General features: G+C 39.6%; 1 protein-coding gene across 1 annotated transcript in view; it reads left to right on the forward strand.

Moving 5' to 3' along the window:
* The window catches only part of tln2b (talin 2b), a 254,218-nt gene that overhangs the window by 95,630 nt on the left and 141,334 nt on the right, over positions 1-17,254 (forward strand). Inside the window, exons 2-6 of the mRNA XM_056452174.1 lie at positions 5,981-6,154; positions 11,389-11,486; positions 11,565-11,694; positions 13,704-13,856; positions 14,188-14,330. Coding sequence (XP_056308149.1) covers positions 6,019-6,154; positions 11,389-11,486; positions 11,565-11,694; positions 13,704-13,856; positions 14,188-14,330 — 660 coding nt within the window. The 5' untranslated portion in view covers positions 5,981-6,018. The remainder of the gene's footprint in view (positions 1-5,980; positions 6,155-11,388; positions 11,487-11,564; positions 11,695-13,703; positions 13,857-14,187; positions 14,331-17,254) is intronic.

A 17,254-nucleotide genomic window follows, 5' to 3' on the forward strand; every position in this document is an offset into this window, starting at 1 on the left:
TTTTTTTACATGTTTAAAGAAGGGAGGGTTATTTGGACATCTGGTGATACCGCTATTAAACACATTAAGGATGTTCGTAAGGATTAAAAAACAATTACATCTGTAGTAGTAACTGTGCTTAGTAAATAGTATGCTCATAGCAACTCATTCTGAATGGTTTAGGATTAATAGAAGGCAGGTTTGAGCTGGCTAACATTACAGACCTGGTCAAGCAGTGTTTAATGCACATTGTACACACAAATGCCTGATTGATTTTTGCTGGCTTTTAGCAGTTCCAATCTGATTCAATGTCTGTATGCAGTTTTCTGGAGTTGAGGTGTGCTGGGAAAGAGTAACTTAGGGGGGCATTTATTAGGGCTGCACAACACTGGGAAAATATGCGATGTTGAGTATTGTGATAATATACAATTCGTAGTTTCCTCTACATTTATTCTTCCATGGTGAGGCATCACACCAGAATTCATTCCGCCATGTCTACATTAGGGCTGCACGATTCTGGCTAAAATGAGAATCGCGATTTTTTTTTTTTTTGCCTTAAATCAAGATCGTGATTTTCTCACGATTCTGTAGATGTAAAATAAAGGTTAATATCAGTAGGCTAATATTATTGTTATTTATCAAACATATGGTAAAAATCCAATAATATTATGTGTAGGTCTACTGTTGGTCTTATGTTGAATTTTTATGTTTTAGACGTATGCTTGCAATCTGTCATTAACAACATTATTAGACCGTTTTTTTTCTACTGGTAAAATCAGACATTTGTCATTATCAGATTACATTTTGCATTATATTCAACATTATAAAGGCTAGAGTAGTTATACTGACACTGTTAAGCATTTATTTTCATGCACAACACTCTGTTCGCTGTGAAAGAAAAACATCTTAAATGCTTGTCGTAATCATAACTCTAAAATGCGACATGATTAGGTAAATGTTGTTGGCGCTTTCGGTTTCATTTTTACTGCTAAGTGAGCTCCCAAACGATCACTCTGTGCCACAAACTGAATGTTATTTACAACTTTATTACCCAACCCAGGCTCATTCTGAAAACGTAGTCCCGGGGATGTTTCTGGAGGCCGCAAAATACGTCCCGGGAGGTACGTATTTTTGCAGTTTTTGGTTTTCGCGACTCCGCGAGAGGCCGCTGTGTGCGCCTTTTTGGCTTCTCAGATGTCTCCTGCGGGTGCAGTTCGTGCCAGCGCTGTTCTCACGTAAACCCACCAGAGGCCGCTGTCGAATGAACGTCTGTCTGTCCGACTGGCTGAATGATTGACTGGGCGACCGGCCAATCAGCCGGCCGACCCACCCTCCTCCTTCCCTGAACCCAACCAATTTTACCGATTGACCCACCCACCCTAAACCCAACCAACATTTTACAAAAGCCGTCCAGAAAAATAAAGCCCTTGTCTGATTTTTATTTTTTTAACACGTTTTCGGATTTTACCACATTCTCACCCTGTTATGAACTTCTTCGCTTTATTTATTGGATTCTGTTTTAGTCTTACCTGATTTCTGAACAGTGTTCCATTCTAAATGGCTGATGGCCTATTCCCTAATCCCTACGAAACTGTCACTCTGGAAGGTAAACCCTTCGAAGGGAAAAGGGCAGATGGATGAGCCCTTCCAAATGGAATGTTTTTGTTGTGCTTAAGATACTAGTGACATCGCCATCTGCTGGCCTGGCATGCATAGTACAGCATTTTTTTTTTTTGCCGTTTTATTGATCTCAAAAATGTCAGGAAAAAAACTGTTTTTTTAAATGTACCCTAAGGCTGCTAATACATGTACCACTATCCGAGTCTTGAAGTTTGTTTCCTGCACTACCTGACAACTTAGTTCACTCTTCTTCCGATCACACACAGTCCTTAATGAATTCAGGACCAGCGGCCTCTGGGGCTCTGCTCTTTGCTTTTGTTATTACTGCAAATCACCGCATTGCAATCCCTTCCAGATGGCCCCCATCTCCTCCCTCGGCTCAATTGAATTGCCCGTTTTTACGACTGCATCCAGAAGCATGTTTTCATGCATCTTTTTGTCTGCATCCGGAAACTTCTTGCTCTCTTTTTATAAAACACAACAGCATAACTTAATGTGGCCACTCTTTTGGGGAGGCCCTGGCTCTGTTTAGAGAGTATGCCCTCGAGAGGCACTTTAAAGCCAATGTTAAAAGCAGACGATGCTCTGAAAGCTCACATCAGATTTTATGTCTGTTGCCGAGGCAGGACTGGCTAATTAGCTGATCTTGTTGTTGAACTTTCTGCGAGGGTCACCGAGTTTATAACAGAGCTAGAACAGGAAAATCAATTTTTAGGAATGTAATTGAATTAAGATTTTTTATTCTATTTTACCATATCATTGGTTATATAAACAGCTGTTTACGTCACCCTTTTGACAATTTCTCCACTACTCCAACTCCACCTTTAGTCTCAATCCCAGGGGGTGGTGTATAAAGAAAGAGGTTAAGTTCTGTGTCTTTTACTTCTTCAGTGCAGACAGCAGATCACATATCTTTGCAGTTTATCATTCTTAAAGATATGCATGGAATCTGTATGCTTACATGTTCTTTCCTGAAGTATGATTATCCTGGTGTTCAATCCTTATCTGCAGTTCAAAATGTCTTTAATTAATGACTTGAAGTTAGTACAGCAAGTAACCTATTGAGATTCACAGAGAACATCGTAGAAGCTACCTAGCAATGGCTTAGCAACTGCAATTCACCTTTTGAAAAGATGAGCGCCAAATTAATGTCGCTGTTCAAGCTCCAATCATTTGATTTGTTTCTATCCACATATTTCTATTCACATTATCTAATACTGGCATACAAATGCATAATGGAAATGCCAAGATGGGCATACACTTAGAAAATACACAACTAAAGGGCAGTGCTTAATTTGTAAATTGCGAGGTCCCCTAACAGATCAGGGTAACAGAGCCGGCATGTTACCAGAGGAGGGAAAGGTGTCGCGGATGAAAGTGAAGAAAAGGGGGTGAGGTGGTGACCTGGACGAAAGTGAATGGTGTCGCAGACGATGGTTAAGAGGGGGGTGGGGGGAGCGGAGCTCGGTGGTGGGGGGGTTGGTTGGAAATGCATGTGAGTAGGAGGATTGGTAAAATGAGGTGCTGGATCAGATTTCAGAGGTTCCGGATCCGGCTTGTTCTGGCCCTGCTGAAGGGGGATTACTTCTGTGTCAAGAAATTCATTCTGTGTCATTTCTCAAAAACTGTCACTACATGTCACAATGATGCGTAGAGCAAGCTCTATGATTGGTCAGCTTGGTAGCGCTGATGAGTATGGGGGAACTGAGAGCCATGAGAACCCGATGGAGCGAGTGTTTACAAGTGCCGAGTCCCGTGAAGGAGCCTTATGATTAAAGTTGTTGCACGTCCGCTGGTTCATGCCTCAGAATGAGTGAGTTTTAGCTACTTGTACATTAATGTAGCATTCAGAAGAAAAAAAAAAACACCCACAAAAAAACTTGACTTGAGAAACATAAACACCTACTGCCAGCTAGTGTTTCGCAAGTGTTATTGCAGAGCAACACAAACAGCATGCAGAAGTATAAATGCACAGCAATGCGCAAGGCATGGGTCTTGGTGATCATTCGAAGCAGGAAGTATGAACCGGCCTTAAGTAGGATAAACGATTTACTCAATAAGAGAAAATGTGCATTAACTACTATAGAAACACATTTGCCAAATAAATTCCAGGATGTATGACAAAAAAGTTTGACATATCGCTTGCATCATTTGCATCTTTGGATGGAAACATAGCTACTGCGTTTAAAGGTACTAAGGAAGCTTCCAGAGCTTAAATTCAAATGTTTGGCTCTTTAGATTGTCTATTTAGTTTCAGATTTTAGCTAAAAACCAATCACAACAGACTGGGCCATCTAACCTATCAGAACAGAGTACTGGACACTTAAACCAACCTTTAATGTGACCGTGAAGGAAGTGCTGATGCTGCAATGTATATTATAAGGAAATTACATAACTTGGACGGCTGCAATGCTGCTAGAGGAGACCTCCAAACCAAAATGAGGGATATTTAAAATAGAATAATAGAGGAACATTAAACCTATTTCCCATGTTTTCCATCACAACGAGTTGAGAAAGTGTTCAAAAGTGCGCAGATCTTACTTGAGCTTTGGTTTCCTTCTTACATTACTGTGGTAATTCTTGCTTCTCATTGTCCCTCGGGATTCAATTATTAGTTCATGTAGAGAATCACATGCTGTTTAGGGGCCGAGCGGTGTGAGAGGTGGAATGCTTTGAGCATGGCTGGAGGTTCGGTAAGAAATGAGAGGTATTTTGCAGTCTCTGTCACGCAGAGCCAGAAAGAGAAATAGGAGTACTCGGTGCGGGGCTTCTGGGAGGTTGTAGACAAGAGATTAAGGGGGGCAGGTGGTACTTCTCTTTGTTTGCCCCTTCTCGCAGGGTTTCTGTTTCTCTAACTCTCAGACTTTGTGTCATATGAGCTTTAGAGTTGCGCGTAAGTGCACTGTGCGCACCACTGCATTGGTGAAGTGTGACAATTGACCTCAGTTAAGCCAATTATTACTCACATGTGGCAATTAGCGAGTGTTAAAACTGGTCGCAAGAGTATATGTGTGTGTGGTCTCTGTGGGACTTCTCATCTGGTCCACAATACCTCTACGTGTCCCATGTGCACCCTGCTAAGAATGAAAGGACTATACAGAGCTATTGTGGGTATGTGTTTGGTGACTGAGTAGACAATGTGGAGTTCGTTCACAAGTCCATTATCAAGAAAAGATTAGTGCTCTCTGTCTTCTGTTGAAGTATTCCTGGCCTGTGAGATACAATCAGACAGACACATCTCACTTCATATTCAATCTCTTTAGCTGGACTGTCTGGCAGATTCCTGGCTGTTCAGAATGGTTGATTTGGCTGAAAGTCTTAGCTTGAAGTTGATTTTTGAGTACTTTTTCAAGGGCAAGTGCCTCATCTATAGGATTTTTTTTAGTCATTCATAATATTTAACCTTGCATTAGGTCTGGGCTATTAATCGAATTGAAATTGCAAATGCAATTGAGCAAAGCTGGGCTTGTTGTGCAGGTCTTCTCAAGGAAGCAAGGTGTAGTTTGTAGAAATGGCTGACATGAAACTGATGTTTCAGCATGTTAAGGCCAGGACACACCAAGTCAACAGTTGGTTATTGGGCAGCATCTGGCCATCGGTGAGCATCTGCCAGGCTGGTTTGTTTGGTGTGTTTGGGCTTAAAAACTGAAGTGATGAGACTAAGCAAATCTTAAGTCATGAGGAAAAACAAGGAAGCTGGCTGTCTATTCAACATATATTTTTTAAATATTTGCAAAAGATATGGATTATCAGAGCCTCTGTGTTAAGGGAGAAGTACTGTGAAAAGGGTACACAAATACTGCTTTGTTTACAGTTTGTATGTGTGCACCACTAGTTCCGGTGGATTGTTATTTTGCAATTTGATGCTGGTCTCTATAGAAATCTCAAAAATGCATTGTTGTAGCAAATCATACCCCCATAATTGCACTTGTTCTGCTTGATCTCAGTCTTTCTGTAACCACTTTCCAGGTTTTTTTATAAACTGCTCTCTTGTGCAAAGATTACATTTCATATATGTAGTATTTGTTAGAGGTTGAGTGAGCTTAAGCTGAACACCCAGTCGTCAGTGGAGTATTTTCCTTCGCTCAGTACTTAAAGGGCAGTGCTGTTCTACTAATCTAATAACTACATTACAGATGTCTCTTGGCAGTAAGGAGCTCATATTGTAAGCCTACACAAAGCTCTGATCTCTCTCTCTTATCTTCAGTGGCAGGCATATTTCATTAATCAGTGCTGAAGTTGAACTGGGTTGCAAATCACTTGTGTTCACATTTACTTAATCCAGATTAAAGCAGTTTTGGAAGTATTTCTGTGGACCTGAAAGAGCTGGTAGTTTCAAAGAAACTGACAGTTTTTTTATTTATTCTTTTGGACTTTACAGGTGTGCTAGTGGGCACTCCAATTTGAGGAGCAGTCACGATGGTGGCCCTGTCGCTGAAGATTTGTGTGCGGCAGTGCAATGTGGTCAAGACAATGCAGTTTGAGCCCTCCACTCCAGTTTACGATGCTTGCCGGATTATCAGAGAGAGAGTTCCAGAGGCCCAGACTGGACAAGGTAAGAGTTCCAAAACATTGCTCTAAGTTTTCCTTTAGTTTTAGACTTTTCCATGAAAAGACCCAAAGATCCAAAAGATATAACCACTTAACACTGCACCCCCCCCCCCCCCAATGACATTTTGAAGGATCACTGTCAAATGACAACCACAACAACCACTTGTCCACTAGAGCCTACTTAATCAGGTACCCAGAACTTGTTTCCAACGTGGACCTGAATCTCAACACCCTATTCTTAATATCAACACCCCATTCTGAATATTAACATTCAAGACCTTAGTCTGAGAATGCAAGAGTTGCAACTATGGCTTGCCTAGAAAGGCATTTCTTGTGTTCCTTTTGAAGAACCCCATGTAATGACCCCTTTTTATCTCCTGGATCAATTCTAATGTTAATTCAAGAGTTCACACTTAGCTAATCATTGATTACAAAGTTTGTTTAACATGCTGTCCCGGGAGAGAGCCCTGAGCTTATAAGATCCTCGAGCCCAGGGCTACCTTCCGTTTGTAAGGCGAATGGGGAATTTGAGCTCAGGTAGTTCTCCCCCACATATTATATGACTAATGGCAATTAGGAATTGCTGATTAAAAGCTCATCAATAGTGCCAATTTTGTTGATCAATTCACCCATGTCACATGGACTGAGGGAGGAAACCAAAGAACTCGCGGGAAAACCACGCAAGCACAGAGAGAACATGCAAACTCCACACAGAAACATCTACTGGTCAAGTAAGGATTTGAACCAATGGCATTCTTACTGTGAGGCAACAGTGCTAACTACTGGGCCACCGTGCCACCCTGTCAAGGAAAAGGAGGGAGGAGTAGGGGTGGAAGGGGGGATTCTTCAAGACGAATATAACTAAGGTAAAAAACACTGATTATTTATAGTGAGTTCTGAATCATCCGATTGGTGAATCCTGCGTTGCTAATGCAGGACCAGCTGTGGTCAATCATAAGCATGTGATCCTCTCGAAATTAGTTTATAAATAAACTTCACTTAAATTATTGCTAGTATTTCTGTTTGAATACCTTTTGTTTTCTGTCTCATTCCTAAATAAATCACTTAATTACCGATGCATGTGAATTTGCTGCTAAAGTTGCACATAAACAGCTACATTATCACGTCGATAAACTTTATTTTTACTATAAAATACTAATATCTCTTGCATGAACCGAGCTGCAGCTGTCATATTATTGAACAATTTTCTACCGTTAGGTGTATTTAGCTGTATTTGGCTCAAATGTTCTTGGGTGGCGCACCAAAGTATTAGATTACTCTAATTCATAAAGTAAGTAAGCTGACTAAAGTTCTTACAGGGAGATGACTTTATTAAAGACTAGTTCCTTCGATAACCCGTTGGTCTTTAAGTAACTTAATCCAACGTTTTATCTGTAAGGCACTACTTTATACAAGTTACAACAAGGGATATGACCCTCTGGAGATTACCCAACTGGTTTGATTGCGTCACAAATTTTGAGTTGCTGTAGGCCATTTGGTTCACACCTTTTCAGATGCAGGTGTTTGTTTGCATATGAAACAAGCCATACAATCTATCCCTACCAAACAAGAGAAAACCTACTGTATCTCAAACCATCTTTCACACTGTTTCCAGGAAACATGTCGTTCAAACCAGAAACCATTTAGTTTTAGTTTGAATGAACCCCAGTAGTCATAGAAGTGGGTTCTACTCCTCTTCATTTCAAACAGATGCTAGTTTTAAAACAAGTGCCACCCGAATTGTGGGCACCGGCTCCAGTTTAAGCACTAGTGCCAAAGCGCGCACCTTCGTTGTATTATTATGGTGTTGTGTTTTGGTGTTGTGTTTAAAAATGCTGTTTCCTATCTCTAAACCAGGGATGTCCACACTCGGTCCTGGAGGGCCGGTGTCCTGCAAAGTTTAGTTCCAACCCCAATCAGACACAGCTGGCCTAGCTAATCAAGCTCTTACTAGGCTTTCTGGAAACATTCTTGCAGGTGTGTTGAAGCAAGTTGGAGCTTAAACGTGCAGGACACCGGCCCTCCAGGACCAAGTTTGGACACCCCTGCTCTAAACCAATCAGAGTTCAGCAGCGATTCTAGCTTTAGCCTTTTGGTGTTGTACTGTTATACCAGGCTACCTTATGAAAGGGTGCCAAAAAGGTGGTATGGTACGGTTCACTGTTTTGCTACTTCTGACAGTGGAGACAGACATATATGCTCACCCTAGTGTACTGTACCGACCCATTGCGCTCAGAGGAAATAAACCATTTGATAAAATTTCATGCATTACCTTTTAGCTGGCCTTGATTACAACCTAAAAGGGAAAGTTCACCCTGCTAGAGGAACTGAGAATACTGCACCTATTATAGAAGAAAGCGTTCTCAGATTGTTCGAAAATGTTACTTACACAAGGGGCAGGGGGTGCTTTTGTGTTTGGTCTAAATTTCTGCAAAAAATCTGCAGAGCTTGACTAAAGTTTATATTTTATGCTAAATGTTTATACCAGCTGCTTTACATCACTTTCTGCATCAGTCATGTTAAATACGGGTGGTAAAGTGTTACTCTATGGGCACCCACAGCTAATCACCAGTTCAGGGTCTGATGGATAAGTGCACTCTCTTTCTCATTACTACTCCACTCAAGTCTACCACAAAGTCAAACGTGAATGCTTTCTGCTCACTGGAACTTGTGAACGGACGATGCACCATCAACTCAACTGAACTCATCACTTTGGGAAGAGTCTACAGCTACTGTATGCCACTCTCTACATTGATTATATGCCCAGCTACAGTTTTGAGACTGTTGTCCCATGTGGGTCACATGATTGCTGCACTCCATGGCTACAATGAATTGGATTCATCTTCTAAATGTCAATTGTTTTCTTTAGGATCAAAGACAAATTGCTTTGTGGTTTGAAGGAATGCTCCACTTTTTTGGGAACAGTCCCTTAGAGTTAAACTGTTAACGTTTTTAAATCCTTTCAGCCGATTTCTGTCAGGCGGGAGCACTTTTAGCTTAGCATAGCATAAATCATTGAATTTGATTAGACCATTAGCATCTCTCTTTTAGTTTTTCTGTTTAAAGCAAGACTATTTTGTAGTTCTAAGTTTTAAGACCCCCAGAGATAAAAAGTTGCTATTTTCTAGGCTGATATGGCTAGGAACTATACTCTCATTCTGAGGTAATAATCTTAATAAGGTACTTTGCTGCTGTACCATGATACGATATTGCGCAATATTACTCAGCAACTGAAAATAGTCCCCAACTAGGTAACTAGCTAACAGTGCTGCATAATATCATTTCACCTTCTGGAGCCAAGTTTCTTGATTATTGTTATCAATATGAGAGTATAGTTCCTAGCCATTTCTGCCTAAATATAGCAACGTTTAATATCAGTCTTATGGTGCGTTCACATCAGACATGGATGATGCATTAAGCACAAGTGATTTACATGTTAAGTAAATGGTAAGATGCGAATAGACATTTTGCGACGTGATTCACACGAACGAGGCGGTGTGAATGATGCGGTTTGTGCGAATGAATTGATGCGAATTGGTCGTTTTGCGTGTTTGACACATGAATTGTGCGAATCGCTCGAGTTGGAAATTGTGAACTTTAGCTGACATTCGCGCAGTATTAACCAATCAGGAGCGTGCTCTCATATGGCCGTGATTAGGACGTAGCGCATGTAGTGTGTGTCCCATGGGGAAACCCTCCTGCCGACACCGGACAACAGCTCATTAAACTGGGCTTGGTTCGGTTGGAAGCACCGCTGAAAGCTTAAATCATCGAGCTATAGTTTCTGGAGGAGTTGATGAACTCACAGAGCTGGGTGCACCTCTGAAAGGATCTAGTGGATCAGACACGGCGCCGAACAAATCTACTCTATTTTTTCAGCCTTTCTAAAGCACATAAAGCACAGCTAATCTCTCGATAAAAACCATGCTAGCCATTTAGCAAAACTAGAGTCACAGACTCTACACAAGACGTGAATTTGCATCTATTGTGAAGTGAATTTGATGCGCGATTTATTTGCACATGCCGCATTTGGTGTGAACACAGCATTAGAACACAATGCAACACAATGTAAGTCAAGCTTTAAATAAAAAATATTGAAATTACTATTCGAAGCCACTCTTAACTCTACAGAAGAGTTAAGATTTAAACAGGAAAATTATCAAAACTTTTTTGAAATTTTGGAGCTAATGCTAATGGTCTAATCAGATTCAAAGCTTTATGCTAAGCTAAGCTAAAACCACTCCCACCCAACTCTAAGATCGGCTGCATGGATTGTAAAATGAGCCTATCCACTTGTTAAATGTGACGTCATGCGAAACGGCTTTTGGATCCAAGCGCTCTATCTAACTGTATACGGAGACTCATCAAACGGTAATAATAAACATTTACAAAGTGACGTAATACTTTCGAAAATCAAGATCGCAGTGTATATATATATATATATATATATATATATATATATATATATATATATATATATATATATATATATATATATGTATATACTGTTGAGGTCAGAATTATTAGCCCCCCTTTGATTTTTTTTTTTTCTTTTCTTTTTTAAATATTTCCCAAATGATGTTTAACAGAGCAAGGAAATTTTCACAGTATGTCTGATAATATTTTTTCTTCTAGAGAAAGTTTTATTTGTTTTATTTCAGCTAGAATAAAAGCAGTTTTACATTTTTTAAAAACCATTTTAAGGACAAAATGATTAGCCCCTTTAAGCTAATTTTTTTCTATCGATAGTCTACTGAACAAAACATTTTTATACAATAACTTGCCTAATAATCCTAACCTACCTAGTTAACCTAATTAACCTGGTTAAGCCTTATAGATCCATGCCTAATATCCATGCCTAATATCCGATAGCCAGAAAGTGATAATTTTTTAATAAATTTGTTAAAGTTTTGGTATTTGTGATGAAGTCCAGAGACTGTTGTATACACTATGATTTTATATTCAAATCACTTGTGTGATATGATTTAAAAGCGGTCATAAATGAATGTTTTTTCAATTCAAATGAGTAGCGGCTTTGACCTGGAAACAGTATTCCATATGTCACCGATACATCCTGACTTAACAAGCAAATCCCCGCCCCCCCAAAAGGTGGAGCATTCCTTTAATGGATGATATTTATAACACCCATGTTTGTACAGGGCTTTGTCTCTTTGATTTGGTGTTTACTTCCAAGGGGCGAGTTGTTGTTTTAATTACAGTATGCAAAAATCGTTGCAGCATCAGATTACGGGCTTTTCCTGTCCGATGATGACCCCAGGAAAGGGATCTGGTTGGAATCAGGACGCACCCTTGATTACTACATGCTGCGGAATGGGGTAAATCACCTTATTAGGCTTCGTTGTAAAAGTTTGTATTTCCATTGCTTCATTTAAGCACTTATTTCCATCATGCAGGATGTTCTGGAGTACAAGAAAAAGCAGAGGCCACAGAAGATCAAAATGCTGGATGGAACCATCAAAACCATAATGGTGGATGACTCCAAAACAGTAGGGGAGCTGTTGGTCACCATCTGCAGCAGAATAGGTGGGTCCTTGCTTTATTCTTTATCCTTCCTACAGAAATATTGGAATGCATAATCATTATTAGTCACAGATTTGGTTATATCTCAATATCACAGTTTTTTAAATTATATTATTACTATTATTATTATTATTGATTGTTATGTTAGATTTTTGATTGACAATGGCATTTGTTTTGTATTTCTACATTCAGATTACCTTTGTTTTTATTTAATGCCCACTTAAGCTCAATAATACTTTATTTGCACTGTTAAATGTAACATTTATCAAATCTCAAACTACTTTATTCAAAACATAAAACTGTGATGTCGGAACTTGTATTCATTTTGAAATGCTGATTTTAGTTTTTAGTGTTTTTAATTAAGTTTCAGACAAAATAATAAACCATGTTTATATTGTATTTACCATTATCAGTGCATCACTAGTAACAAATAAACAAAACATATTTCTATATGTCCCGTATTTAATCACCCTTTAGTGTCACTTTTATTTTAATTTAATTTAATTTAATTTAATTTAATTTAATTTTATTTTATTTTATTTTATTTTATTTTATTTTATTTTATTTTATTTTATTTTATTTTATTTTATTTTATTTTTTTTTTTTATTTTATTTCATTTTATTTTATTTTATTTTATTTTCATTCATTTTCTTTTCGGCTTAGTCCCTTTATTAATCTGGGTTCGCCACAGCAGAATGAACCGCCAACTTACTTATCCAGCATATGTTTCACGCAGCGGATGCCCTTCCAGCTGCAACCCATCACAGGGAAATTATTTTATTTTATTTTATTTTATTTTATTTTATTTTATTTTATTTTATTTTATTTTATTTTATTTTATTTTATTTTATTTTATTTTATTTTATTTTATTATTTTATTTTTTAACTTTCGTTGATATCTAATGCTTTATAATTCTAATAACCAAATATTAAATATTTAATAATTTTACTAAATGGAAAAAAGGTCATTGCATTATGTAGGGCTCATTTAAAGGGTAACTTTCACAATACATAAATACTTTATTATTAATGTCATTAATATCTTTTTTTATTATTATAAAGACTTTTATCTTTACTACTGTTATTATTATTTATATCATGTGATCACTGATTCATCGTGCAAGCCTGGCCCGAGTCTGTCTAAAATGATAGATATTAAGCCTGAACCCGATCAAACTCATCTGGTCTTATCCAGTTCGGGCAAAGATCTTCAGCTCTTGTCTGTGGTGCACTTCCTGAAACCACGAGGTGGCGGTGCCACAATGGCTTGGGCAACTCAATGCTGCTTGCAGCTTTAATTATTGTAAGAGCTCACACTTCGCTGATGATTGATTGTAAAGCGTGTTTGGCATGCTGTCCAAGAGCCCTGAGCTCATAAGATCATCAAGCCCGGGGCTCCCTCCCGTTTGCAGGGCGAGAGGGGAGTTTGAGCTCAGGTATCATCTATGGTGCCAATTTGGTTTGGTCCATTCATCTATGTTGCATAGCTTTGGACTGTGGGAGGAAACCAGGGAACACAGGGGGAACCTACGCGAGCATGGGGAGAACATATAAACTCGGCATAGAAACGTCAACTGGCCTGGTAAGGACTTGAACCAGTGACATTCTTGCTGTGAGGCAACAGTGCTAACCGCTAGGCTGCTGTGCACCCTATCAAGAAAAACGGGGGAGGGGCAGGGGCGGAAGGGGGGGATTCTTCAAGACAAAAATGACTGAGGTAAGAAACTCTGGTTAGTTATAGTGAGTCAGAAATCATCCAGTTGGTGAATCGTTGTAGCTAATGCAGGATCAGCTGTGGTCAATCATAAGCATGTGATCCTCTCGAAACTAGTTTATAAATAAACTTCACTTATTGGTATAATGATATCTGTTAGAATTCTAAAATCACTACAGAAGATTTACATTTTAGCTCACAAAATTTTTCTTCAGACTGAATGCTATTTGTTTTACCTGCCCAGAAGCGACTGAAAGACTGACAGACAGAGAGTGCTGATTATCTGTTTCGCCACAGGAATCACTAATTACGAGGAGTACTCGCTGATCCAGGAGCAGGTGGAGGAGAAGAAAGAGGACGGGATGGGCACGCTGAAGAAAGACAGAACCCTCCTGCGGGACGAGAGGAAGATGGAGAAGCTGAAAGCCAAACTTCACACAGATGATGATTGTGAGGCTCCTGGCAACTCGAAAAACATTAGCAAACAGAAACAAACCGCCTCGCCAGATTTTACATGCGTTCAGAGAATCTCACAGAAGCTTTACAGTTTTGAGGTTGACATTTTGAAAAAAAATTAACAACATAGCAGTTTGTAAACAATAGGTCCATGGAAGACAAAGTAATGTTTAACCATTTACTGTATTTTAAATAACAACAATACAAATGATATTAATAAAAATTAAAAAGTGAAAATGCAACGCCATGTCAACAACCCTAATATAGTGTCCATAATAGAAACATGACATTGGGTGCTAATGCTAAGCTAATGTTTGATTGGTAGTGAACTGGCTGGACCACAGTCGGACGTTTCGGGAGCAGGGTGTTGAGGAGAGCGAAATATTGCTTCTGCGAAGGAAGTTCTTCTATTCGGACCAGAATGTCGACTCTCGAGATCCTGTCCAGCTCAACCTGCTCTATGTACAGGTAAACAATCATTTCTGTCTTTCTCTTGTTTTTCGGTCTTTACTCCTATTTCTGACGGAATGTGTGAAATATAAATCAAAAATCTGCATTAATCTATTTTTAAACAATGACTGATTCACTTTTAAAAGTACACTGTAATTCAGGGATAATTGATGATTGAATCATTTTGCATTCTCATTTGTTTAACTTCTAAAAATATATATATATTTATATTTTGAGTCCTCTTGAACCGGAAGTTGCACAGACTTTTATTTCAGTATGTTGATGTACTTCCTACTGAAACAGAAAATAGTGTAGGTGGGCAGGGCTTTCATGTTGTGCGCCATTCCCTCATAGCAAACTAGCGGTAAGAATTTTAATATGTCGGCACCAAGTGGCCTAGTGGTTAGTGCGTCAACACATAGCACTGAGGTCCTCGCGGCAACCTGAGATTGATTCCTGGCTCGAAGTTCTTTGCAGATCCTTCCCTTATCCCTGAATATTAATATACAGTTGCTATGGAAGCTGAATCCTATGGAAACCGAAATTAGATGGTCAAGGAGTCATTTAAGCACCGAGTCACTTAAGCACCCACAAACATGCAGTGCATCTCAGAAGAGGGCATGGTGCTTGTTTGGCCACATCACCGGTTCCGGTCATAGATGGTTCTCCGCTCCGGTATTGTTGGCTTTAGGTGGGATTCTGACTGCACGGTGTTCAGTCATAATCTGGCAGATGGTGGGATTTTTAGGTGGCAAATTGACTGAACCACTGACCCAAACTGAACCAAATGTCCAAACCAAGCGACAACCTCCCGCTCTCCCTCGGAAAGCCAATACGGAAGTAACTGAAACAGCAATTCATCAAAATTCCGTTAGTCCTCCATAATAGAGCAAATTGTAATTGAGCCCACTGTTAGAATGGCCAACTTTACAGCAGAAAAATGGTGTTTACAGCTTGGTACAAAGAACGATTTTGGTTCATATAGCTATTATTACCCTCCATGACAACTGTGAGGGGGTGAATTTTTTTATAACTCATCCGTTTCCTTTCTATAAGGTTATATTAAGTTTGCATAATTAAGGCCGTGGCCACTTGAGTGACAGCTAGGTCTCACTGGTCGCCGTCTCTTCACCTCAGCTGAATCCGGCAGATTAGCCGCTGATCTCGGTATATTCATCGTATTTTTCTATTGTTTTATGTGGCTTTACACAGTCAGCTGCCTTTTGGACTTATTTCTTACAATTATCAGATGATATGGGATGCTGTGTGCACTTAATTGTGCTCACAAACCATTCATGTGGCCTCCGTTTCCCATGTGAGTAAAGTTATATAGTTGTATACCATCTCTATAAATGTATTTGTTTTATTTAAGATCATTTATCATTTATAATGTTCTTTAGACCTGTAATGCACTCCAGAATCTGACAGATTGATTAGCTGTAGGCTCTAGAACAGTCATCTGAAGCGTTATCATACAGTGTTATGCTGGAGTTCATCAATAGTCTTGCATTTACTAACACACACTATATCTGAAGTGTTTGGAAGAAATTCGCGTTTTCCTCCTGTAGAAAAACGTCATAAGAACAATGTTTAGTGGCTCCATGTGTTACTACAGTGTTTTTAAAAGTCTAAACACTTTATTGATATAGTGTACAGCCAAGCACATGTGGTCAGACCACAAACGAGTCGCAGGTAATAAAGTATCAGGCGTTTCTCCCAAAGTAAAGTCTGTCTGCCAGATCTAAGCAAAGTGCTAGCAGGTGTCTGTAGCTCCGCCTCTTTGCCCTTGTTTGGTATCCCGCCGTGGGTGTGATGACGCGTGAACAAAATGGCGACGGTTGGCCGCGCCTACTTGCTTCTTTTGCAGTGTTCAGAAACCTATGGGTGACGTCACGGATACTACGTCCATATATTTTACAGTCTATGGTCCAAACCCACGTTTCCTCTCAAACTGAGCATGATTATTAGCAAAACAACGCCCAACATCTGTGAGGTAAAACTAACCTTACTTACGATGGTCTACGATTTACATCATCAGAAGGAATGCCACTCAAAGCATGGAAACAAATAGATTGACTTTGAATATTAACAAAACACACTTGTTTTCAGTGGATTCATTTGCAAGGATTAAGTGTTCACTTTAAGAATAACAATGTGCGCAACATTGGAAAACATTCTCAATTTTTATTAGACTTTTTAGACTAACTGCTAAAGTCTCAAGTTTCACACATATTTTGAAATGCAACCTAGCATTGTTATTGAATAATAAAAAAATGCACAACTTTGTAAAATATTGTCAAGTTTGATTTGTCTTTTACTGCTAGATTTTCAAGTTTCGATCGCCTACTGCTTCCCCTACCCTAAACCCAACCGTCAGAATAGCATGGGTGCTACCTTAGTGGGCGATACAAGGTCCACTACGTAACTGTCAATCGGCTACACCTTCCCCTTTCCTTAAACCCAACCGTCACAGAAGCATGGGCGCTAAATTAGAGGACAAAACAAGGTCCACTGCGTAGTTGACGATCGCCTATACCTCCCTCTACCCTAAACCCAACAGTCACAGTAGCATGGGTGCTACCTTTGTGGGCAGTATGAGGTCCACTACGTATTTGTCGATCGGCTCCACCTCCCCCTACCCTAAACCCAACTGTCACAGTAGCATGGGTGCTACCTTACTGGGCGGTACAAGGTCCACTATGTAGTTGACGATCGCCTACACCTCCCCTACCCTAAACCCTACCGTCACAGTAGCAAGGGCGCTACCTTACTGGGCGGTACAAGGTCCAGTATGCAGTTAAGGATCTTCCTACACCTCCCCTACCCTAAACCCAACCGTCACAGTAGCATGGCCGCTAAATTAGTGGACAATATAAGGTCCGCTACGTAGTTGACGATCGCCTATAAATCCCCCTACCCTAAACCCAACTGTCAAAGTAGCA

This window comes from Danio aesculapii, chromosome 25 (assembly GCF_903798145.1).
Source record: "Danio aesculapii chromosome 25, fDanAes4.1, whole genome shotgun sequence".
In the NCBI taxonomy this organism is placed as follows: Eukaryota; Metazoa; Chordata; class Actinopteri; order Cypriniformes; family Danionidae; genus Danio; species Danio aesculapii.